The sequence below is a fragment of the Haemorhous mexicanus genome, chromosome 5, assembly GCF_027477595.1.
Source record: "Haemorhous mexicanus isolate bHaeMex1 chromosome 5, bHaeMex1.pri, whole genome shotgun sequence".
NCBI classification, from domain to species: domain Eukaryota; kingdom Metazoa; phylum Chordata; class Aves; order Passeriformes; family Fringillidae; genus Haemorhous; species Haemorhous mexicanus.
In genome coordinates, this window is record NC_082345.1 from 18,743,937 (window position 1) to 18,768,327 (window position 24,391).

Below are 24,391 nucleotides of genomic sequence, written 5' to 3' on the forward strand. Positions count from 1 at the left end.
TGCAAAATTTCAGTTGATTACTATCTCATTCCAGTAGTCAGAGAAGTTCAGGTGTGGTGAGAGAATTGCATCTACCAGATCATCACACCTTGGAAGAGTGAAACATAAATGTTCTCACCAGATCCTTCAAATGGAATGGAAAAAAAAAAAAAAAAAAAAGCCACAGCATTATTTTCCTTCCATATTCTTGAGAATACTAAAGATGTACAGATGCATTTCACTTCCTCATTACTTAATTTGCCAGGTGAATGAGGAGTGTTTAATTTTTTACAAACTCACTGGAGGTTTTTATTGAACAAGTCCATTTCTTGCCTCTGATCAAAAGGTTACTGCCCATGAATTTTAATGAGAGTTGCTTTAATGCAGTATAAGCATAAAAAGCTTAATAATACAAAGGTGGGAGGGGAATTATCCAAAGTTCTTCTGTGATCCTTAATTTTAGAAACTTAAGGGAAGCCATATTACTGATGCTAACCAACAGCATAAATTCTTAATGGCAAAGTGACAAAAGAAAACCAACCCAAAAGTCACATAGAAAACCAGTCCAAGCTCAAGACTGAGACACAGGACCTCCCCTTGCCCAGTTTCCAGTTACCACGAGAGTTTAGTCACATACATTTGTTAATTCCATTATTGCTGGATCTATATTGATGTGGCCAGCCTCCACCCCTCTACTTCCCTTTATTTTATGGGAAAGGTATTCCTGTTTTGTAACCTCCGTCCCCGAGGAGGTTACAAAACAGGAATACCTCCCCCTCCACAGTGCCTCTGGAATGAGCTGCATCTTATAATTTATTTTGGCAACAAAAACTCCAATACATTTTTATTTGCATTTCAGCATGGCTTTTCTGTTTTTACTGTTCTGCTTGGGTGTTTTTTTGACTCTTGATACCTGATTAATTTCCAATCCCACAGTATGAAATTAAGGTACAAGCCCTCAGTTTTCATCCCTGAGCTAAAAGGCTCAGAAGCTGAGTGCTGAACGCCCTGCTATGATGAAAGGGAAATTCTTAGTTGAAATTTAACATGTTTTTTTTCACAACTGGGGTGACCTAAGGGCACGTGCGCAAACAGTTATGGATCAGCTGGTGGGCTGAAACTTATCCCACCTTATTTTCCTAAAGTGGATGTTTGTAACTTCATAGACATATTTGAAAGATGAAAGGAATTAAACTATGCTTTAAGTTTATCTTCTGTAAGAAAACACCCATTTAAGCTAGACTGATGCATTTATTTTAAACAAAACATCCAGCAGAGGCCAAAAAGGTGATGAGGGTTCTGGAGCATCTCTGTCACAGCTGGGCCTGATTAATTAGAGGAGTCAGAAAGGGGATCTCACTAATTCATATAATTATCTCAAAGCAGGTGTCAAGAGGATGGTGCCAGACTCTCTTCTGTGGTGCCCAGTGACAGGACAGGGAGCAAAGGCCATAAACCGAAACAATTTTCACCACAACACGAGGAAGAATTTCTATATGCTAAGGATGGCAGAGCACTGCAACAGGCTGCCCAGGAAGCCTGTGTGGATTCTCTCTCTGGAGACATTCCAAATCCACCTGGAAACATTCCTGTGTCACGTACTCTTGGTGACCCTGCCTTGGGAGGAGGTTTGGACGGGATGATCTCCGGAGGTCCCTTCCAATCCTAAGGATTCTGAGATCTATGCAAGAGCAGGTCGGGTTGGGGTGGGGGGGTTTATTAGATATTAGGACGAAGTTTTTCACCCAGAGGGTGGTCGGGCACGGAACAGGCTCCCCAGGGAAGCGGTCACAACACAACCCTACCAGAGCTCCAGGAGCGTTTGGACAACATTCCAGGCACAGGGCAGGATTGCTGAGGCGGCGCCGTGCAGGGCCGGTAGCAGGACTCTGACGTTCCCCGTGCTGCCCCTCCATGCCGGGACACTCCGACCCCAAGGATGGCCGTGCACATCCCCGTGTGGCGCTGCCGGAGCGCTGGGAGCCCGCCCGGCCTGAGGCGGAGCGGGGAGGCCGCAGGTGCGGGGCGCGGCCGGGGGCGGCCCCGGAGGCGGGCGGGGGAGTCCCCGAGACACCAGGGCAGGGCCGTATTTAAGCAGCGGCGTCGGAGTGCGGAAGCGTAGTCACCGTGCCTACAGCCGCCACCATGCCCGTCAAAGGGGGCACCAAGTGCATCAAGTACCTGCTCTTCGGCTTCAACTTCATTTTCTGGGTGAGGTGTCTCGGGATGCGTCCCCCACGCTGCCTGGCGGGGAGCCCGCGGGACAGGGGTGGAGGGGGGGAGACGAAGCGCCGGGACCCGCGTTTTGTTTGCTTTCCTGATGCGTAGTTTGGGTGTTTTCTCCACTTGCTGCCCCACGGAAGGAGAGGGGTGTGTGCCCGGGTGCTCACCGCTTTATTTTTCACGTTTTTGGGGGTTTATGGTCAGGCAGGGAGGGAATTCTGGGTTTGTGGATAGCCCGCCCCCACTGAGCATCCCCCAGCACTTAACACAATCCTCACCCAAAACTTTGTGTGCAGGTCGGGCTCCCTGCTGGCTTTCCCGGTGCCGAGGCTGTGCCCGGGGTGAGCCGGTTCCTCCTGTGGTTGTCGTGTGTGTGAATTCCTCGTGTTGGTAGGAGCTGTGGCTTCCCTTCGGGTTTAATCTCTCGGAGCAGACCGGCACCCCTTGAGATCACGTCTCCGGTGTGCTTCCTGGCCCTACTACGCCTTGCTGGCGAGGCAGCGTGAGAAAGCATGGCTGAGCCGAGAGGTTGGGGCTGTCCTCAAACACTCGGGGCGTGGGCACTTGGATTTAGCGCTGGCTCCTGCATGGAAAAGTACTATGGGAGCTGTTTGTATGCCTGATGGATAGGAGCAAAGTGTATGGTTCAAAAAGCTGGTTTTTCTCTGGGCTATTTGCCACGGTGGAGTAGTGCGTGTGTGGCTGTGATGTGGCCGAATGAAGTTGGAGTTGCGGGAAGAAGCCGCGTCTGGAGTCAGTCGCAGCACTGCCCGTGGGACGAGCGAAGTTGCTGTGTTAATGGGTAGAGTGCTTGGGGTGTCTCGATGTCTAAATTGGTTGCAGCAGAGTTGAGAATACACAGCTGGGCTGTAGTTGAGGGACGTTGCGCAGAACTTGACCCAGGAAAGCTGTGTTGCCACACGGGACTCGCTGGACCGTGAGCAAGGCTGTGGCATTTGCAGGGTTAGAGGTGATCAGAAGGAAAAGTCTAATAAAGCGCTGCCTGTAACTTACAGTCAGTGAGCTTCTAAACTTTTTAAAAGAGATTTAAGTACTCGTAGTTTGCCTTGTGCTTTTTTTGTTTGTTTATTTCAAAGCTGCAGACTTTCTGCAGAGTATTTTATGAGACAAAAATTCTTGTGACAACGGCATTGCCTCAAAGAAGCTCTTAACCTGAGCTTTACCACCTTGTTGTCTGGGTATAGGCTGAGAATAGGGAGAGGGGTTTTGTTTAGCTCGGGATGTACCTGTTGCTTGGGAGTGTCACGGTAATAAAGTGCTGAGGCTTTACTCCTACCTTTAGAGGTGACAGAGTGGATGGAGTGGTGCTGCTGCCCGGAGGAGCTGAGAGATAATGGTTTTTTAAGTTGGCTTCTTGAGGCTGGCAGTATGGAGCTAGGATGTGGGAAAGAGAAGAGGAAGAAAAAATAAAGTGAGATAAAAAATAAATGTATCTTGGACATCTCAGTAAGTGTCTGGAGGCCCCAAGAGGCAGTGAAATGCAAGCAGCTTGGCTCAGCCAGAGATAATTGTGTATTTGACCAGCTGGAGTGGCCCTTGACTCATGGGGACCACCACATTTCATTGTGGCCTGCTGAAAACAGTTGGAGGGGCGTTTAGGGGGCAAACCTTGTGTCCTCTATGGAGAAATAAAGTAGCTGTATCTTGGGTTATTCCCCACTGAACACCATGAAAAGAAAGGTGTTCTGAGTCTGCCAGCATTATAAGGCAAGAACCACCCTAATAAGAAAAAAGGCTTTAATGGTTTTTTATGGCTTTGCAGATGAGAAAAGTCTGTGAAGTAATGAAAGTATGTTGACAAAACTTGCTGTGCCCAAGTGCAATTCTGTACTTCCTTTTTTTTGAAATAAGTTGCCTCAAAAGGATAGGTCAGGAATTTCAGGTCTGCACCAAACCTGCAGATGACTATGGATGCCATGTTAGGTGGAATGTATTTGCTTCCATCGAGTGAACAAGGGTAAGAGGAAGCAGAAACGCTCATACAGCTTGGGAAAGCAAGTTACTGAAATTAAAAGAGAAACCCTCAAAATTGAAGCTGTATCCAAAGGAAGGTGATAAAGGTTCATAAATGCTGGCGAGCCTAATAAAATAACAGTAACATTAGCCAAAGGAAAGCTTTTGCAAAAGCAAACCCAAGTAACATACCCTTCTTCAGACGCATGATGAAAAGGGAGTTTCTCAGGGAGTCCTTACAGGCAGTAACAGCTCCAGGTATAAAAGTATTGGGAGCCATGTTTGGCAGGACTTTATTTTACTGGGGAAGACTTTACCAGAGTTCTGTGCCATAACCTGTCTTTGACTCTGAATTCTGCACAGGCTTGAACTGACCTCTTGGTGCAAAGGAGGTGAAACAGGAGGAGCAGCAAATGTTTGATTAACAATTCTCCAAGGTCACAAAACACTTCAGAACTCTTAAGTGAGTGGTGATTAGGTAACTCCCCCTGCTCACCATCCCTTCTCAGTGCTGGAGGGCTGGAATGCAGCGAATTGGAGGCTGTGTTTTTGCTTTATCATAGTCTGGGATACTCAGAGAGTAGCACATATGGAGTATCTGGAAAGAGCCAAGGAGAAGATTCTTTAAAAGCTGGTGTACATGTATAGGAGGAACATTGGCTACTGCAAGGGGAAGTCAGACTTCATGAAGCTGCTGCCTTGGAGCCTTTAAAAGCCTGAATGGCTTGGAGAAGGCAGGGACTGGTTGGTATTGATTCACTTGTTCAATGTCCCCTGGAAATCTTGGGCCTCTTGTGAAAACCAGGCAGTCCTGGAGTAAGATCCTGGCAACAATGAGATGGCTGTTGGAGTGGAGGTAGGGCTGTGGTAAGATGCAGCTCTGCTGCTGCAGAGAGAAGCAGTGATGCTGGTACAAGCTCCATGGTGGTCAGTATGGGCCCACCTCATCTGGAAGAGCAAAGGGAATACTGCTGGGGTGCTGGCTGGCACCCATTGTCCAGGGTGATGGAGGTGATGGCTGCCTGCTGACACAGCAGGTTGTGTGACACAGCAGAGTGAGATTCTTGCCAAAGGCAGGCATCAGGTAATTCCCATGGGAGGCACCAGCAGGAAGCTGCCTGGAGATAGGAACTAAATGATTCAGGGGCAGCTTGCTGCCATGGAGCAGTGAAGCCTTGGGAGAAAAGAATCTATGATGGCTTTACAAAAGCACCAGGTGAGTGCTCAGTGTCAACAGAGCAAAACCAGCTTCAGAAATGAAGGACTGAGAGAAGATTGAATATGGTGTGTAAAACTTCCAAAATCCATTGCATGCTGGTGTCCCACAGTGCTGCAGGTTGTTCTGGTCATCTGCCTGTCTTGAGAGGATCATAGTGGAACTTGGTAATGTTTGGGAGAGAAAGAGGAGAGTTTCTGTCATCAGCAACTCTATCTTCAGCATGAAAATGTGCTAGAGATCCTTAGAATCATGATTGTCCAGGCAGTAGGTAGGGCCTGTGTCACTGACATGTTCTATAAACAATCCTTTCCTTATAATTTTTCCCTCCTGAGAAGCTGAGAGGCCTCAGGAACAAACTGTAAACAATTCTTATTTGCTGCTGTGGAGTGCAACAGAGGGATCTGTGATTGGTCTCATCTGGTTGTTTCTAATTAATGGCCAATCACAGTTCACCTGTCCAGACTGTCTTGGTCAGAGACAAGCCTTTGTTATTCATTCCTTTTCTATTCTTAGCTTAGCCTTCTGATGAAATCCTTTCTTCTATTCTTTTAGTATAGTTTTAATGTATTATATATCATAAAACAATAAACCAAGCCTTCTGGAACATGGAGTCAACTTTCTCATCTCTTCCCTCATCCTAAGACCCCTGCAAACAATGCCACAGGCCTGACTGTATTGAAGGAGGAAGTGGTGATACTGTCTCCTTAGCAGATGTTGAGGAATAGGTTGGTCAAGGGATACCTGGCTAATCACAGAATGAATTAGGTTGGAAAAGACCTTTTAAGATAATTCAAACCTGCTAACATGGAGTTCAGCAGCCTTTTGTTAATTTTTTCTCTCTCAAGGTACTGTGTCTTGGCACGTTCTTTAAGTGCTCAAAGTGTAGCCCAGGAGGTTGGTCCTGGGGAATGCTGCCTCCTGTCCTGTTCTCTTAACCCTTCCTGAGGATCTTGTGCTTGATTGATCTGATGGCCTTTCTCCATCTGGGAAGGCTGGGCACTAACATGGTATTCTCTTAAACTTTTGGGGCTTTAGAGTTTGGCTTAAAACATGCTTGTGGCCTAAATGGAAGGAAGGGGACTCCTTTGGATGTTTGCACCAAGTCCAGTTAAGCATGGAGTTGTAAGTTTTGGGGTTCATTCCCCTCTCTGAGGTGTTGGAATTAGGGATGGCTGTGTTTTCTCTTGGGATGGAGTGTTGCAGCAGGCACCAGGCTTCTTGCTGCTGTTGTGCTGTCCTTGCTGGGGCTGATGTTCTCCCATGCAGGTTTGCAAACAGCTCTACTGTCTTGGTATGGCCAGTGCTGGCCCTGGCATCCCTGACAGTCTGCTTTCTAAGAATACAAGTTTGGGGGCTGTTTTGGGGTGTGGGAGGTATGTGTCAAGCCTGATACAGAACTAATTTTTTTTTCCAACAGGCTGGCTTGAGCTTGGCAAAAAATCAATGGAAACAACACATTTAGTTCCTTAAACCTGAGCAGTGGAGTGGTCTTAGCAAAGTTGCCCTGGACCAACCTTAGCGTGAGCAATGCTGGATTGCCTTGAGTTGTGTAATGAGCAACTGCCTTTAGCTGTGCTGCTTTAACTCCCTGGGTTTGCTCAGGTTTGTTGGTCCTGGTGATGAAGTCTTTTCCTAGGAAAACTGTGGGCTTCTGAGGAACTTGGATCACCAGGCAAGTGCCTGCCTGTTCTCCCACTGGCCTCCTGCTGCTGAACAAAAGCAAGGCCTTGCATTGTTAAACTTCAATGCTGGGTTTTCCCCGTGTAGATTTTGTGGAATAGGAAGACATCTGCTGCTAATATTTATGGTTTAATGTATTTTAGGCAAGCAAGTGCTGAAGCACATAGGCAAAGTTCATGTTGAAGTTTTGAGCAGTCATTTTCTTGCTCCTTTCCACTAATGGGCAGCTCTCTTATCCTGACTTCCCACTCTCCAGAGTGCCATGTGTTTTATGAATAAATGCATTTTTGTGTGGTAGTGCCTGCTAAAGTAAGATGAGCAGAATTAGGCCTGGAGAGCCCTTTTCCTTCTGTAGTTTGAAGATACCTGTGACTTTGTTCTGAGCCATAATCTCAGCTACTTTTGTGCACCAAGAACAGCAATTCCGAGGGTCTTTCCTCTTCCAGCAGAGGACTTGCAGGATGGGCAGGGAAATATGCATGTGTCTGTTAGTGTGTATATATGCAGGTGCATATGAAAAACCCAGAAATTAGTTGCTTTTGTTTTCTGTAATGAACTGATGCAGTTGCTTGTTACAGTGTGAGACTCTAATGCTGCTTGGGCTCCAGCTCATTGTATATTGACTCCAGTAAGTTCTTTTGAGTCAGGTATGGAGTCTGGAGTATGTTGCCTTGAGAAATCCGATGTGAAGCTACTTATAATTCCAGCAGTCCTGGTTCCTATTTGCAATTCTAATTGCAAATAGTAGACTGGCTTCTGAATAGGAACTTGTCTGAAATGGGTGCTAGTCTTGGCAGTGGTTCAGAAATTTTGTAATGCTGCTCCTAACTGTACTGGAGCACCATTTTATTGCAAAAGGTGCTGTGGCATTAACATAGGCCACAACATTCTTGAAACTAGCTAAGCAGAAAGAAAATACTTCCTTTCCAATCCACTATTTTCCAAACTAGTTTGAAAATAGCTGCAGTTTCTTGTATAACTGCAAGCCCACATAGCACAATTGTTAGGGGAGCTATTTCAAAACTCTGAAAACCTGTGCTGTTGTGGATAACACCAATTCTGTAATTGAGGATTTGAAGTGATGTTGAGCCTCACTTGTAGTTAGTGTTTATGGGGTTTTATTTATGGAGTATCAGCCAGTAAAAGGATAAACAGTTCATTACTACTCATAATGTTCTCAATTTCTTTGCCCATGCTTTGCAACGCTATAGATCTGGTCCTGGCTTTCTTAGTTCAGTCTAAAACAAGAATTTACAGAAGTAAATTCTTATGCAATCAGAATTTTAGCTAAAAGTTCAAGTGTGTAGAGAGTGAAGATGGTGACTTTTTGATACCTTCCTGTCACAACCTGGTATAAACCTATATATGGAACAGTAGTGTTGAGCCTGATATACCTTCTTACTTCAAGAAAAAGTGTTCTGTTAGATACCATACTTAGCTGACAACACTGAAAGTACTATTTACTTTCGACTGGTAGAGGTTGTATGTAAACTTGGCCTAAAGGTGTCAAAATAGCAAAACCCACTTTTTTTTTTTTACTTTTTTGTGCAAGGGCATTTTTTTTACAGGCTTTGAGCCACTTATCAGGCATTCTTGAACTGGCTGATTTCTTCCCTATCCCTGCTTCCATCCTTGAGTAAGGGCTAGGGGGAGGGTGTCTCCTTCCCAAAGCTTTGTCTGCCGGGACAGACAAAGGACTTTCTGAGGACTTGGTAAGTGCTTGGACAGTGAGCTCCTTGAGAGGTGATTCTGCCTATGGAAAGATAAGATGCTCCAAGATGTCTGAGGCAAGTGGGGTGCTTGTCCCTTGTCAAGGTGATTGTCTCTTAACTAGAGCACAAGGTTAGAATGGACTGAACAAAATGGTCCTTGCAAAATAGTGGTTAAATCCAAAATAAACTTTCTAGCTTTCCAAAACATTGTGCTGCTATGGGATGTGTTAACACAACTGGTGGTTTGGTGGGTTTTTTTTTTGTTTAAACCTCAAGGTTTTAACACGTGTTTATGGCATTGTCATGAAATCTAAGGGTTTCCTGTGAAAGCCTTCTGCTGGGGTGCCGTATCTGCAAAACCTCGGGTGTCAAAGCGGGGCAGAAATCCTGTGGGAATTGTTTGGTAGTGTTCAGTGCTGAGGCACACTCCGAACTCATGCTCAAGTTAGCCAGGGAGGGTGAGGGGAGGAAGGCAGAGTGTTATATGTGGCTGCTGCCTCCAGGATACACAGGTTTTCTCATCTCAAGTGTATCCTGACTGGTTCAGATCCTTTCTCAGTTATCTCTTCTCACTCAGAAGGCTGGGACACACCCTTAGATGTACCCAGAGGCCAAGCAAGGGGGACGCACCAGAGCCGTTGGATGGGAGAGAGGAGAGAAGTCCTGCACAGGAGGCTCACTAGGGAACGTGCAGGGCCATATCAGAATGGAAGATAGACCAAAAAAGCTGTTTTTCCTGTTGCAACAGGCAGAAAGCTGTATGCAGGAGTGAGCTTTAGGGGCAAAGGGGGTGTGTTTGCATGTAATAAAAAAAAACAACCTGAGAAGCCTCCACAGGACTAGGAGAGGAGTGGCCAGGTAGTTTTATCATTGTTGCAGCTGTGGAACATCCAAGCAGAGCAGGAATGAGCTGGGAGTAGTGGTTAGGGAAAACACGGAAGACTAGTTTGCTGGAGTGGGGGAAGTCAGTAGTGTAATTGTGCCAGGACATGCCGTTGCTGGAAAATCACTGCCACAAACATCTCCAAAACAGCGAGTGAGCAGTATAGTATCTCTTTAACTGCATGTTTTGGCCAGATTGGGAAAAAACTCCTACCCTGTCTTCTGAGGTCTTTTTGGTGTACTTGTCGCTACAGAAACATACTACTTACCTGTCTGATAAGCACACAAACCCATTCTCTTTGTGTGTGTGAAACCAGACAAAATGGTTTCAGGAATACAGTGTTGTTCTTTTCCAGCTAAATTTCTCTTTCAGCGCAGGATAGAGCTGCTTGGAAACGCAGCTCAATTCCTGTGACAAAATAGGTCTGTTAGATGGAGAATCCCCTTGGATTACCAAACAAAAACCCAACAATTAAATTATCTGTTGATCTGCTTCCGTGCAGCTGAGGTTGGGGGCCTTGCACCCCTTTCTCAGGAAGCAAAAACACAGCTCCCAAGCCATCCTAGCACAAATCCCATTCTGCTGGCATAGTGTGGGTGAGCAGGGAGGTGGCAGTGCCTCAGCCTCTCGTGTGCCACACTGGCCAGAGATGCTGGTGAGTGCCCGTGGGGCTGTGCTTTTCCTCAGAGGCTGGTGTTGCTGTGTCCTCGTTTCTCCCTTGTTTTGATGGAAACTTGAAGCTTCAAGTTTCTTGCCTTCTGCTTTAAAACTGCCTCTTTTTAGTTCAGTGGTCAGTCTGGGTAGGAAGAGCACAAACTGAGAATATAAATCTGGTTTCCTTAATAAATTGAGACAGAAAGTATTATTCTTGCATGAAGGAGCTGCCTTTTATTTCTAATCCACCATGCAGAGAATTATCACTCTGTTGAATTCTACCGCTTTTTTTAGTGCTATGCAGCAGTTTACTGGCATTAAGTATTATCACTGTTCTGTGATCCTGTAAGTCTCTTGTCTCCCTTGCACCTTCTTAATCTTTCCCATGGAGTGACTGCTTTTTCAAGGAGAAAACATGCCATGTACCTCTGTGTGGTGGGGGGGAAGAGTTAAATTTGTGTTTTGAAAGGAGCTATATTATGTACATCATCTCTGCCCAATGTGAACAGACCAGTTTGTTTCTGGAGGGCGTTATCTGAGCTTAAAATTCCTTTGCTTGGAATTTTAAGATTTTTCTGCATGGTTACAGTATGGCTTAAGAGTTTCTTTAGTGTTACAGTCCTTTTCAGTGCCCTGTTCCATTTGCAGAGCTCTCTATTCAAGCACTGGAACTTGTCAAGCTGTAAATAAATTTGGTAGGTGAGAAGAGCTGGGTGTTCAGGCTTGTGGCTTCACAATTTGTGAGTTCCTGGCAAAACCAGCAGAGGCCTTAGGCTTCTTCTAAGGAAGGGGATCTGGATCAGCTATAAAAGCTGAGACTGCTGGATGACCAGGAAAGGGAGCCTCCAGCAGAGTGTTATTAAATACTAGGTGACTTAACAGCAGTCTCAAAGTAGAGTTTTTTCCATCACTAAGCCTTTCTGATGTTTGAACTGAAGCAATGGGGTGAGATGAGTCGCAAAGGCTTTTTGAAGTGATGCTGCAGCCTGGAGAGCAGGTAGAGCAGCAGCCCTCTCTGTCAGCTCCCCTTTGTGCCTCTCCCTTCCCTCGGGGTGCAGCTGTGGCACAAGAAATTGAAATAATGATGCTATTGTGGCATTCTGTGTTGTACCAAGGTGCTCCAGCATAACTTAATCATATTGTCAGGGTAACCCTAGCAAGGCAAGCAAGAGGTGTGTGCAGGTGTGCCTTGGGAGTAAGCACCAGAAACACCAACAGAGGCCTTTTGGTTAGCTCTGGAATCCTCCAGGTAGGTTTGGCTCTTTGGGTTGTGTGTCACTTGATCTGTTTCCCCAGCTACAGCCCTGCAGCTCCTCTTGGAAGCAGGCCTGGCACTGGGTTCCTGCCTTACAAGAAAAGCTGGTTTAGGAAAGCTGGGGCTGTCTGTGAGCAGGAGCTCTTCCACAGCAGGAAGAAGGGACTTTCAGGCCTCCCACCTCTCAAGGTGGGCTTGGTGTGGAAGGGGTCTTGTATCCTTGGGTGCTCACCAAGGGAATGCTGCCCATGTTCCCACTAAAAATTGCCATTATTAAGCAATTTCCAGTTTCTTAAAAGTAAATCAGGAATGTTGTTTCTTTCTGCAAGGATGTTCTTATCGAGGTCAGGCCCTGTTGGGATTTTATTTTTGCTTTTCATGTATGCTTTGCCTGACCAAAGCACCAGACTTCATAAACTTATTGCTCCCTCTTAAGTTTAAATTTTTAATGTCTGCTGCAATGTTTGGGATTTCTGTCCTCATCTCACTTTTGTAGAGCTTTCTTTAATAGTTAAATGGTCTTCAAAGGAAGAGATGAGAAGCACACTCCAGCTTTATACTTTGTCCTGATTTCTTCATTTTTTTACATGCAAGAAAACCCCATTTTTTTAATTTTTAAAGAAGGATTCAGTCTCTTCCAAGCAAACTGTTGCCATTGGCCTTACCAGAGTGCAATTTCCTCTTTCTTGCAATACTTCCTGTGGCTTTTGCCAGATGTTTCATCCAGAGGCTAATTTAAACACAAAGTGACTTGCTGCAAACACAGACACCAATGTTAAGAGGAACCTGGAGGCAAAGAGGTAGAGATGATACAGAAATAAAACTAAATATTTCCTAAAATTCTATTGTATTGCTCCAGATCAGCAACGTTTACTACTGCAGCTGGTATTTTCTTATTCCTGTCAGAGTGGTCACTTAATGGGATGGTTTCATCATGTTTGGCAAGAGTGGCACTCTTCTTGAACTCCCTTCCATGGTAGATTGAACTCTCAGCAGTCTGTTTAATACAATAAAACTTCCAGCTGGCCTTACAAGGCACTTTTCCTTCTGATACACTTGCTCTTCAGTATGAAGCGTTAAGGTCACTACGCCATGCAATGTCTTCATCCATCCAGAATAAAACAATGCGTGTAAGGATCAGTGGAAATACTGACACTTGGCTAAACCATGGATATTTTCAGAAAGGAACAGAATGGCATTGTTCTCCTGTGCCGTTGGAGTTTGTTGTGAAAATGCCTCTGTCAACAAGGCGCCTCATGTCTGGGACTTTGTTCATGTGTTGGTATCCCCATCCTTTTATGCTTGTCTTTCGTCACCATCTCTTTAAATAAAAGCTGTATCCTGTGTTTGCTTCTGATTTTGTTACTAATGCAAGGCTGGTTGGATTAGTTGGTATCACTTAACAAGCCTTCCTTTTTCTTACAGCTTGCAGGGACAGCAGTGCTTGCAGTTGGACTATGGCTTCACTTTGATTCACAAACCAAAAGCGTCCTTGAACTGGAATCTGACACAAAGTTTTATACAGGTGAGCTGAGGGATCACTCAGGGGATAGGTCACACTTTTGTGCCCTGATTTCCAGGCTGCTCAGAAACCTTGGCCTTTCTTAAAGGGTAAAAAGGCAGAACAGCCCTAAACACCACAAGAGCAGCTTCCCCTGGCTGGTGTTGGGGGCAGCTTCCCCTGTGAGCTCTTGTGAAGACAGTAGTGCTGCCGTGTGAGTGATTTCATGGCTCTTCAGCCTTTTTCGTCTGTCTACTACAGAGACAGTAGTTTGTCTCTGTTGCTGTCAGTAAACATTTTGTAATCCCAGAGGCTCCTGGAAGACACAGAGGATGTTTCTTCCTGATGCTCACCACCCTATGCATCAGCAAAGTTTCATGCTAAACTGAGTAATTAATATTTTTTCTCCAGAGTGACCAACCTGAGCTACCCAAAACACACCTCTGTTGCCTCATCTCTCAGAAGGAGCACATGCACTGTTGTCGAACTCTTAAAGCCCCACATCTCCTAATTCATCCTGAACTGAATGCACAAATATCTTGGTACATATGAGAATTATTCCAGCCAGCATGGATCAATGTAGCTTTAGCTAGACCATGTGGACGGTGTTTGTAAGGTCATTAATTAGGGGACACACACATTTTTAGCTTATTAATGTCATAGGAATTCCTAAATGAAGTGGATTTTATCTGAACTTTGATTTTGATTTCTACAGTCACTTTTTAGCTTGGGCAGGGGAACACACATAATTTGGTTATTGTCACTTCTAGGTGCTCAGACCCTTGGAGCACCTCTGCTATGAGGAAAGGCTGAGGGAATTGGGATTGGTTAGCCTGGGGAACAGAAGGCTTTGGGGGTAACCTAACTGTGGCCTTTCAGTACCTGAAGGGAGCCCACGGGAAAGATGGAAAGAGGCTCTTGACAAGAGCCTGAAATGACAGGACAAGGGGGAATCTCTTCACAGTGACAGAGACCAGGTTTAGGTTGGATATCAGGAAGTAATTCTTCCCTGTGAGGGTGGTGAGGCCCTGGCACAGGCTGGCCAGAGAAGCTGTGGCTGCCCCATCCCTGGAAGTGCCCAGGGCCAGGTTGGATGATGCTCTGAGCAACCAGGGATAGCAGAAGGTGTCCCTGCCCATGGCAGGAGGTTGGAATTAGACAGTCTTTAATTAGGCAGTCTTTAAAGTCTTTAAAGGATAGCTTCATCTTTCTCTTGCCAAAAAACTAGGTCCTGTCTTTGGCCACTCAGCTGTGACAACTCCCAGGCTGATGTCTGAAGGGTCACTTGCAAGGAGGTGCAATTTATGTTGCAATCTTAGTCCTAGGGTGGCCTGTGCCTGCAAGGAATACTGTTAGGAATGATGTAGAGGGCATAGTTGGGAATATTGAAATGCTCACGGGACTTCATGAAGAAGCTGCAGGCATGCAGACAGGTTATCTGTGAGAAAATTTGTGGTTTGCCCTTGGTATGATGGCATCTTAGCAAACTGGGTGGTTCTTGGAGCTGCCAGGAAGATTTCCAGATGCTTCTAAGGAGACCTCTGAAAAAGAACAGAAATCTAAACTTGGCTGTTTAAGCTGAATATTTAACAAGTCTTATTTTGGATAGTCTAAAACAACTCTTTCATCTCCTAAAACATAAAAGTTTTATGGTGTGATGCTTAAGCTACTGGCTGGTTCCACTGGAACCTGCTTGATATCTCTGTAGATTTAACTGAGTTTTAAAAAGAAGCTCAATAGGAATTTCTGCTTTAACATAATTTTCTGGGAGTAGTTACTTACTGCAGTAAGTTACAAGGCAAGTTACCTCAAAGGCTTTCTGTGCAACTCAGTCTGGAATAAGTGGTACTGATAGACTCTTTTTTTTTTTTTTTTTCCCTTCTTTTTCAAAATGGAAAAAAGTTAAGCTGAGGTTAAAAAGTCCATATTGGAATTTCCTCCTGATAAGAAATGTCAGGCTTAATCCCTTACAAATACTGCATCAAGGAGTTGTTTATTTTGGCAGCTAAACTTATTGGTTTGCATCTAGAATATATAATTTGCAAAAGCTTATATCTAGCTCCCTTTAATTAGTATTGAACTGTTTTTATGTCCCTGTTGATAGAAGTGTCCTGCTTGTTCCATGTGCTTTGTGCTGGTTCTTTGATGCTTCACCACCCCTGTAATATTTGCCATCCTCTGGGAGTTTTCTTGCTCGCCACATCTTGCTGCTGTCTCCAGCTCACAGCTATGATGATTAGGCTGGTTGTTCCCAAGTTCAGGAGCCAGAGGATTTGGTGTAAATGGAGCCTTTTACCTCAGAAATATTTGCTCTTTCTGCTTTAACATACTCACCACCTTATTTCTGGGCAGAATAGTTTACAAGCTCTGACACTTTTTGTAATCTGAAGAAGTATCTGCTTCAAGACTTCGCAGTTGTTGATAAATCACTATTCCAGTTGTTTCTGTCTTCACCGGAGAAGTTAATAACTCTTGGCTCTGAGACTGTTGTAAAAGGTGTCTTACAGGCTGTATTAGATGGCTTTATCTTGCCTATTTTTTAAAGCTTGTGAAACTGCAGTAGGGGTACACATTAATTGTGTCAAACTGAAGGTTTTATATATCAATTTTTCAGATGCATTTGCTTTGAAAATTAAGCACAACCCTTTTTTCTTTTTTTTTAACTTGAAACACCTCAGTAAAGAAACTTAAATCTTGGCAAAACCTACCAATGCTATTTGTGGAGCAGTTAATTTCATACCTTTCTGCTGAGGTCTCAATGACCTGCACACCTTTGTTTTCCTCTTCCCTAGGTGTTTACATCCTTATTGGAGCTGGTGCCCTTATGATGCTGGTTGGTTTCTTGGGATGCTGTGGTGCATCACAGGAATCTCAGTGTATGCTTGGCCTGGTAAGTGCTCAGGGTAATGCTTAAATTTTTGAGCTGCATGATGAGGAAGGAAAATACTTCTGTGTAATTCAAGGGCAGCAGATAGTGGACCCAGAACAATCACTCATGGTCACTTACATAATGCTGAAATGTTAAATATAGTTCTCATTTCTGGCCTGAAATCCAGATGATCCTGCTGCATTTGAACAGAGAATGATATCAAGAGACTGGATATGTCTGACATACACTGAAGTGTCAAGGCTGGGAGTATTGTGAACACAGAACTAAAATATTGATAAGAGCAGTGCTATCATTGCTAGACAGTTCATCCTGGACTCTTGAAGGTAGTGCAGTCTTTAATCTCTGAGACCAGAACTGTGGTATTTGGTGCTTGAAACAAGGCTCTACTCTTCATTATCCCAGGATGAGCTCTTCTAGTTGACAACTGCTCTGCAAGCCAATTACTGGAAAGCAACCTCATTGTTTTCAAAATGGGGGTTGGCAGTGGAGCTTACTGTGTTAGTGCACATCTGTACACTTGCAAAAACTACTCATCTAAATAACCAGAAGACTTAGTTTATACAAATCAAGCACTATATGTAAAGGCTGATCTCCCAGGGTGTTCGGGTCCAATCCAGCTAGCTCTGGGCCCTCACAGCCTTTACAAGGGCAAAAGTAAAAGATTGGAGGCACTCTTCTCCTCGGGACCAAAAGGAGTCACCTTGGGATGCAGGAATTGTTCTGGGGAGAAAAGAGACTTGGAGGTCTCCTCCCGAGAGATTTTAAGCTCAGGGTAAGGGGGGTGGAGGAAGAGGGCCACAAGTGGGACACAAGTGAGGAAAGGGGTGAGGGGAGGAGTAAACCATCACCTCCGGGGCTTTTGGGGGGGTGGGGGTCAGGGGGGAATGGGACAAACCATGTGATCAGTGCAAATTACCAAACATCCAGTGCAAAAAGAACAGCTAGATAAACTATTTGGTGCAATACAGCATCTATAGCTACTGGAAGAACAGTTCCCCTTCTGTGTCACAGAAGAACCTAAATTCAAGTATTTGTTGCAAAATTATACCTCTAGCCCTTTCTAATTCTGAGTATCTCTTTAAAGTGCTCCTAAATGATAGTGGTATTTTGGATCTGGTAGTCAGTGAGAGAGAGAGGACACTTTTATTTGTGTTTTGTGCGATACATAACAAAATGACCATTAGCTCTCTGGGAGTTGGTGGTGAGCTAGGAATTAAGTAATGACTCATAAAGCAGCAGGAGTGACAAACCAGAGTAAAGAATTTGTGCCAGCTGTTATGATATGTCTGAATGACTAAGCTTCAAAGTTGGAGTTAACAGATGATTGGCTTTAATTAACACTGATCAAAAAGCAGGACTGGTGCTTGGAGAGCACTGCCAGACTTTCCAATGCTCCTGGGAAGAAATGCTGACCCAGTCTCCTTTTTTCTGGTGTTACCAATGTCTCAGACCTCCAATTTCAACCTGGTTGAGTGACAGCTCCCACAAGTCTGGACAAACTTGCAGTGTACGTGTGTGATGCTGGTTTGTGGTGTTCTGACCTTCATGAATAACATGGTCTTTCTTTTCTAGTTCTTCTTCTTCCTTTTTGTGATTTTTGCCCTTGAAATTGCTGCTGGGATCTGGGGATTTTCAAATAAAGAGAAGGTAGGTTGCTCTTAAAAATTGGGAGTGGTGAGATGCTGGAACAGGTTTCCCAGAGAATCTGTGGCTGCTCCGTTCCTGGAAGGAAGTGTCCAAGGATCGGGCTCTGAGCAGCCTGGTCTAGTGGAAGGTGTCCCTGCCTATGGCAGAGGGGCAGGACTTAGGTGATCTTGAAAGGTCCTTTCTGACCCCAAACACTCCATAATTCTATGAATGTGCCCACAGTCAGCAATCTGCTGACATCTATACCAGTACAGGTCAAATCTTTATTACCCAGGGAATTTGGGGGAGAGGGAAAAAGGCTGATTCAAGCAAAGCAACACAAAAAAATCTAATATTTAAACACAAGACTGTAGCAGGGAAGCCAGAGTCCAAGTGGCTGTTGCCTCCTAGAGATGCCCTCCAGACAGTACCTGACTGAGCTGTGAGGTGAAGCAGGCTGGTTGGTAGGCTTTACCACTTCCAGAGAGAGCTGAGTCAGCTGACAGCTGAGTGTATCTGCCCCTGAAGCATGACTGATATGGCCTCTCCCTCCCAAGCAGTCAAGATTCTGTCTTGTTTCAAAATCACGTGCTTAGTGACCAGGATTGCATTTCTGCTCACGTTGTATTATACAATGGGGAAGTATAGAAACTTCTGGGGTACAATAGAATAGGGAATATTTTTGGGCAGCCAGTGGGCAAAGAATTGGTTCTCTCACTCCTCTTAAAAGGTCAGAGATTTGGAAGGGGAAAGTCTTACCTGTTTAGGTGTGGCTATTAAAGCGAGTGTACAGTTATTTCTCCCTTGAAATTGGTGAGCCTTCTGCCCACCCTCTGTTTGTACATGGCAGAAAAATGGGTGTTGTAGGCTGCAAGAGTTTTGATAACTGACTTGCTGAAAGCAAGTGTTTCATAATTAATACAAGGTATGACACTAACACACCATTAATAGACAACTCTTTGCTTTTCCTTAGATTATTGATGAGTTAAAGGAGTTCTACATGGACACCTACAGAAAGAGAGCTCAGACAAGTGCCAGAGACACCCTGAAAGTATTTCAGTTCACTGTAAGTATATGGTTCTGCTTAACCTGGACAGTAATGCAGCTGCTCCTCACACTGTTCTTCATCCCACCTAGTCCCCTGTACAAATTTTTTACTAGTTAGAAGAAACCAAAGATTGCAGAGATGAATCCTGAATTCAGGATTTTTTGTCCTGAATGCCTTTTTGTCCCTCTGAAGTGTCTAGAACTAGTTCTTGTTTTTCTGTGAGGGGTTCAGCCTTGTGTCTGTAAGGAGCAGAGGTGATTGCCAAAATGATTTTGTGTGTACTTTAAGATCTAGCTCTTCCTTTCGGAACCTTGTCCTTTAATTTAATAAAGGCTTGTTAAAATTAGGTTGATAGCAGTCATGTTGACAGGACTTGGCCTGTAATAAAAATTAATGTAAATTATTTCCCTTTTTTTTTTACCAGATTACTGAACAAAAATAAGGATTATTTAACCTGGGTCTCTTTTTGTGTTTTCTGATGTAGCTAAACTGCTGTGGCCTTACTGGAGCTGTGGAGCAGCAGTACATGGACACCTGTCCAGCAAAGACACTGTCTGAATCATTCTCTATCAAGGTAAAGCTTGCTGTAATTCACCATCAGCTCTGCCCAGTGGGTAGAGTGAAAAACACACTTCAGGAAACCCTCCCAGTCTGTGGGAAATGCCCATGTCACACTGGTCTGTCATTCTGTGTCTGTGATCAGGCTGGTGGTGGAAAACAAATCCACTGTTACTACAGAAAGAACAAGCAAGAAGTCTGACCTTGTTCAGGAAATGTGCAGTTTGTGTGTCACAGACTCTCTGCTGGGGTGGGTGGTGGGAGATCAAAAGTTTGACAAAAAAAGCCCCGTCACAGTGCCTTGAGAGCTTTCTTTTCCTCAGTGCATTTTCCTGGTGCTTGCTGGGACCTGTCAGCTCCCTTCTAGTTAGAGAGAAGTAGAGTTTATGGTGTGAGCAAGTCTGAAGCTTCAGCAAGGACAGGGAGGGGGGTGAGGTGTTGGTAGCCTGCTCAGGTGAGTTGGTGACTGAAGGCAATTCTGTGAATCAGGTTTCCATGTTGGAGTACTGCTGCAGAGGTGCCTGTATACCACAAATAACAGGAGAAAACAGCTTTTGTAGTTTTTCAGCACCCCTCTTCCTCTTTTCCTTACAATTCAATTAATGACTTGGGGTTTTCTCAATTTAATTGACAATTCACATATCTGCCCTCATGAGATTGTTCAGTCTGTATCTTTAGTCCTGTCCGTGCAGTCTGAGTTGGAGTGTGTGGGGGTAGCTGAGACTGCATGCAGGTTTTGTTTTTATTGTGATGTGTGTTTTAGTTTCATCTGTTGACTTCATCTTGTGATGCCCATTCCCAATTGTAGAAAAACAGTGGATAGATTACAAGATCGAACAAATGTAATGGAGTGTACCTCTAAGAAGCAGTGCTGTGCTGGTATTTGATTGAACTGACTTATTCTTACCAGTATATCCCTTTAATCTCAGATTCAGTCTTTCTTTCTAGACTGAATAAGGAACATCAACGAAAAAAGGTAGCTTTCAGCAGCTCGCTGATGTTTGCTGCTGGAACAAGCAGAAGAGAAGCTGGGATGAGACTTCAACCAGCTACCAGGCTCTTAAAGATTAATACCTCTGTAAAAGTGCCTTGTTTTTTTATTGGCCAGCGTGTGTCTATTCTGGGAAAAGGATTGTTTTGTTTTGGTTTGGTTTTTTGGGGGGGGTTTTTGGTTTTCTTGTTGGGTTGGTTTTGGTGGTTTTTTTTTTTTGGTGTGGTTTTTTTTTTTTTTTTTTTTTTAATCTGCATGGGTAATTCTTTGTCCTGGGAACATTAAACTGGCCCCTCTATGAATCTGCCCCAGCATGGATCCTAGCCTAAGTGTCCTGCTATTCCCATGCACTGTGGGTTCATGAGGTGTCTGCAAAATTTCAGTAGCAATTGGCAATATCAAGAGTGGCTTTAAATCTCTTTTGATAAGTGATGAGCATCATCTGAAGTGCTGACAACCATTAGTAACAAGCCAAGCCTGATAAACTGCATGTTCAGATTGGAGTGGAATCCTGCTGTAGTCAAGGTGCTGTTAACAAGTCTGAGGTACTTGAAGAGTAGATTTAAATTTCTCCAGCAACTCTTGTATAGGACCATCCCTGGCTCTCTTTGAGGATGTGACCAGTAAAGACCAGATCAAAGCAGCTTTTAAAAGATGAGTCTTCCAATGAACCTTGTGTGTGTAAAACACTAATGAACCATCTATAACATTTCAGTCCTGCCCTGATGCCATTGATGATGTCTTCAAATCCAAATTCAACATCATTGGAGCAGTTGGCCTTGTCATAGCTGTAATGATGGTAAGTTTCCAGATTATTTAGAGTGGTCAGGGGATACACAGAGCAGAAGTCTTGTAGAGCAGTGCCTGCCCCACAGCTTACAAGGCCATTCCACTGAGGACCAGTCCCAACAGGATCAAGGTGTGTGCTGCAGGGCCCTGAGGCAGTGCAGAGGCTGGGATGTCTCAGGCCTTCCTGCTTCTGTTTTGGATTAGGATCTGCCTCCTTGCACTTTCAGCAGTGGTGAAATCTTATCAGTGATGTGTGTATACATGGAGTGAAGATGTATTGGTCATGTTGCTGGCCCACATCTTAGTCCTAATATCTGTTGGGGATTCTTCTCTTTTCTTTATAACAACATATATAACAACAGGCTCTGCTGGAGGGCTGCAATAACAGGGCTGCTAAAAATCTTGCACTTGTGTTTGACCTCTCTGGAGAAAAACACATGCTGGGATGATCAAAGCTTTCTTAGGAGATATGGCAGTGGTTTATAGCTGCTGTTGCTGTACCAGGGCTTGAAGATCCTTATGGGTCCCTTCTACCTTGACATATTCTGTGATCTGTTTTCAAGTACTGGGGTGAATGGGATTCCTGGGAATGAACTTTAGGGACTGGGGGGTGGGGAATGGTAAAGTGTAAAAATACAGAATAAATGTGACCTCTGGACTGTGAAGAGCAGTTTGTCCTCATGCTGATAAAAGCACATGCTTTGCTTTCCTGATTTCTAATCTGTTTGTTTTCTTTCCAGATTGTTGGCATGATATTCAGTATGGTTCTGTGCTGTGCCATCCGCAGGGAAAGAGAGATGGTCTAAGAGCTGCAAACCCAAGATTCCTGCACTGTAAAAATCTTCGCCACTAACTTTTGTGTTCTGAGAGCATTTCTAAAATGTTATATATGTTACCTTTTTAATGCTTTATTTGGTACTGATGTAGGTCTGCTTTTTATGTTACAGGTTAAAACGATAAAGGTTTATCTGACTCAAGACAAACATTGTACATAAAATATCTGACTTTCTTGAAACTTACATAATTTGGATGTAATTTATGTTGGAGACAATTTGGTACTTAATAAAGAGTAAGATGTATTGTTTGTGGGGAAGAGGAGATGTTGCTATGTTGATTGATCCCACTGTTTGATGCATAGCAAGGAGTTGAAGTTGTATAACATTTTAAGTGTTTTTGGGATAATGCAGGAAAGCACTCCTATGCCAGTACCCCATTGTTGAAAGGGAATGGGAGATGCTGTCAGAGTATGTCAGGGAAGGTGTGGTCATTCCTTTTTCCTCCTTGGTGTGTGTGAATGAAAGCAGGTCTTAAGTACATTCCTAAAATGTCACTGCTGTAACACTTCTACTGTCACCTCCCTGGAGAGTGGCAAAGGCTGGCTGTCACACAAGTGATGTGCAGGCAGTGGTAGCTTGATGCAACCAGGCTGGGCTCTGCCTTGGAGCCAGCTGGGCTTCCTGACACCAGCCTGTCTGCTGCCACCTGGCATGCCCTTGACAGGGCACATTGCTCAGGATTTTTTCACTGGCTGGCTTGGGGTTTCTTTCCCTAAAGCCTCTGACGTGCAGTCTCAAGGGCTTACAAAACATGTGCCAAATCTCAGGTTTCCAAGTGGAATAAACCTAAGTTGCATGAGCAGTTAAGTGTCTAGCTCTGCAGTTGCAGAGTTGAGGCTGTCCTGTTTCAGTTTAAATATGGATAGAGGAGAGAGCAGAGACACCAGTGTGGAATCCTTAGCCTAAAGAATTACCAAGTTGTCCAGTATTTCTACTCTAAATGGCTTTTAAGTTGTTTTTTTGTCTCTAAAACGTTTCCTGGTGGGGGCTACCTATGGGCTTACCAGCAGGTTGATGTGCTGTTATTGTACCCGGTGCTCACTTACTGTACAATCTCATCTGTGTTCTTGGAAGCTTCTGGTCTCTGTCCTCTGGATAATACAAATGTCTCTTGAGTAGTCCTTGCTTGTTCCCCTCTTTATCCTGTGAGGAAGTTGGTATTTATTATGAGAAATACCAGAATTGGTGGGTGTCAGGCTCTGCTGATGCATGAATGTATTGTCACCTTTGTGTATCCCACTGTCACTGGTCTAAGGGAACCATACAGCTCTCCTCTGTAACATGTTGCACTGTTCTGTGTTCATAGACCTTCTTAAAAAAAAAAAAATCAAAAAAAGTCAAATGGTAATGATGCTTTTGTGTGTCCTGCAGAGACTGAAATTACTCCAGAAAGGAGTTGATCTAATTTTCTTTTGTGGCTATATGTGACAGCCTGTAGAGGAAAATCTCTCATGGGAATTTGAGAGCAGCCACGTCCCCCAGCTCTTGCAGAACTGAGAAGTAGTATTTTTGTCAGCTGGGTAATTCTGGAGATACAAATGAACCTGGCACCTGGAAGAGCTGGAGTGAATCACTGTCAGCCATTAGGAAAGTTTACTGCAGATTTTTTACTTCTTGTTCACAGAATCATTTAGGTTGGAAAAGACCTCCAAGATCATAAAGACCAGCCTCTGACCAATTACCCCCTTGTTAAGCTCACCAGAGCACTGAGTGTTAGGTCCAGTTATTCTTTTGGCATCTCCAGGGTTGGGAACACCACTCTTCCCTGGATAGGCCTTCTAGTGACTAATTACTCTTTCAGTGAAATTCTTCCTGATGTCCAGCCTGAATCTTCCCTGGCACAACTTGAGGCTGTTTCCTCTTGTCTTGTCCCTGTTCTGTGGGAGCAGAGCCCTTCCCCTCAGCTGCCCCCCTTCTGTCAGGGAGTTGTGGAGAGCCACAAGGTCCCTCCTGAGCCTCCTTTTCTCCAGGCTGAGCACCACCCCTTGTTCCTCAGCTCCTGTTTTGCCCCTCATCAGAGTTTTGTTCCAGGCCATTCCCCAACTCTTTTCCCCTTCCCTGGACATGCTCTAGCACCCCAATATCTTTATTGAACTGAGGGGCCCAAAATGGATGTGGGATTTGAGGTGTTGAGTAGAGAGAAAATCACTGCCCTGGTTCTGCTGGCCACACTTTTTGATGCATGAGTTCAGATTGACAATATCTGCTGTGGCTGAAGTCCAGCAGCTTTTGGCAGAGTCCAAGAACTTTCCAGTAGGTTGTAACTAGGGGGGAAGGTAACTCAGCTGTAGGCTCAGCACCCCAGATCATGAGGTTTGGGCAGTAGCTGCAAAGGCAGTCTTGAGCTGGCATCTAGGTCAACTGAAGATCCAGAAGTGAATACCTGTCTCTGTTCCTTGTTCCACAGAAGCTGGGGAGGGATTTTTTGGGATTTAGTATTACTTTCCTTTAAGCAAGAGCATGGATTACAGATGCAAAACCTGGATTTCCTTTAAGCAAATCATGGATTACAGATGCAAAAACTCAGCCTCAGACCTGCAGGCTAGTCTTCAATGAGTACTGCTTCAGTAATG

The 24,391-nt window shown here is 44.5% G+C and overlaps 1 protein-coding gene across 1 annotated transcript; it reads left to right on the plus strand.

Annotated features, from left to right (window-relative positions):
• Positions 1 to 2,032: 2,032 nt before the first annotated feature.
• Positions 2,033 to 22,936, plus strand: CD9 (CD9 molecule). Its single transcript, XM_059846176.1, has 8 exons — positions 2,033 to 2,190; positions 13,005 to 13,104; positions 15,873 to 15,970; positions 17,543 to 17,617; positions 18,570 to 18,662; positions 19,129 to 19,218; positions 20,909 to 20,992; positions 21,723 to 22,936. The coding sequence occupies exons 1-8, from the start codon at positions 2,125 to 2,127 to the stop codon at positions 21,786 to 21,788; spliced, it is 672 nt and encodes a 223-aa protein (XP_059702159.1). The 5' UTR covers positions 2,033 to 2,124; the 3' UTR covers positions 21,789 to 22,936.
• The last annotated feature ends 1,455 nt before the right edge of the window (positions 22,937 to 24,391 follow it).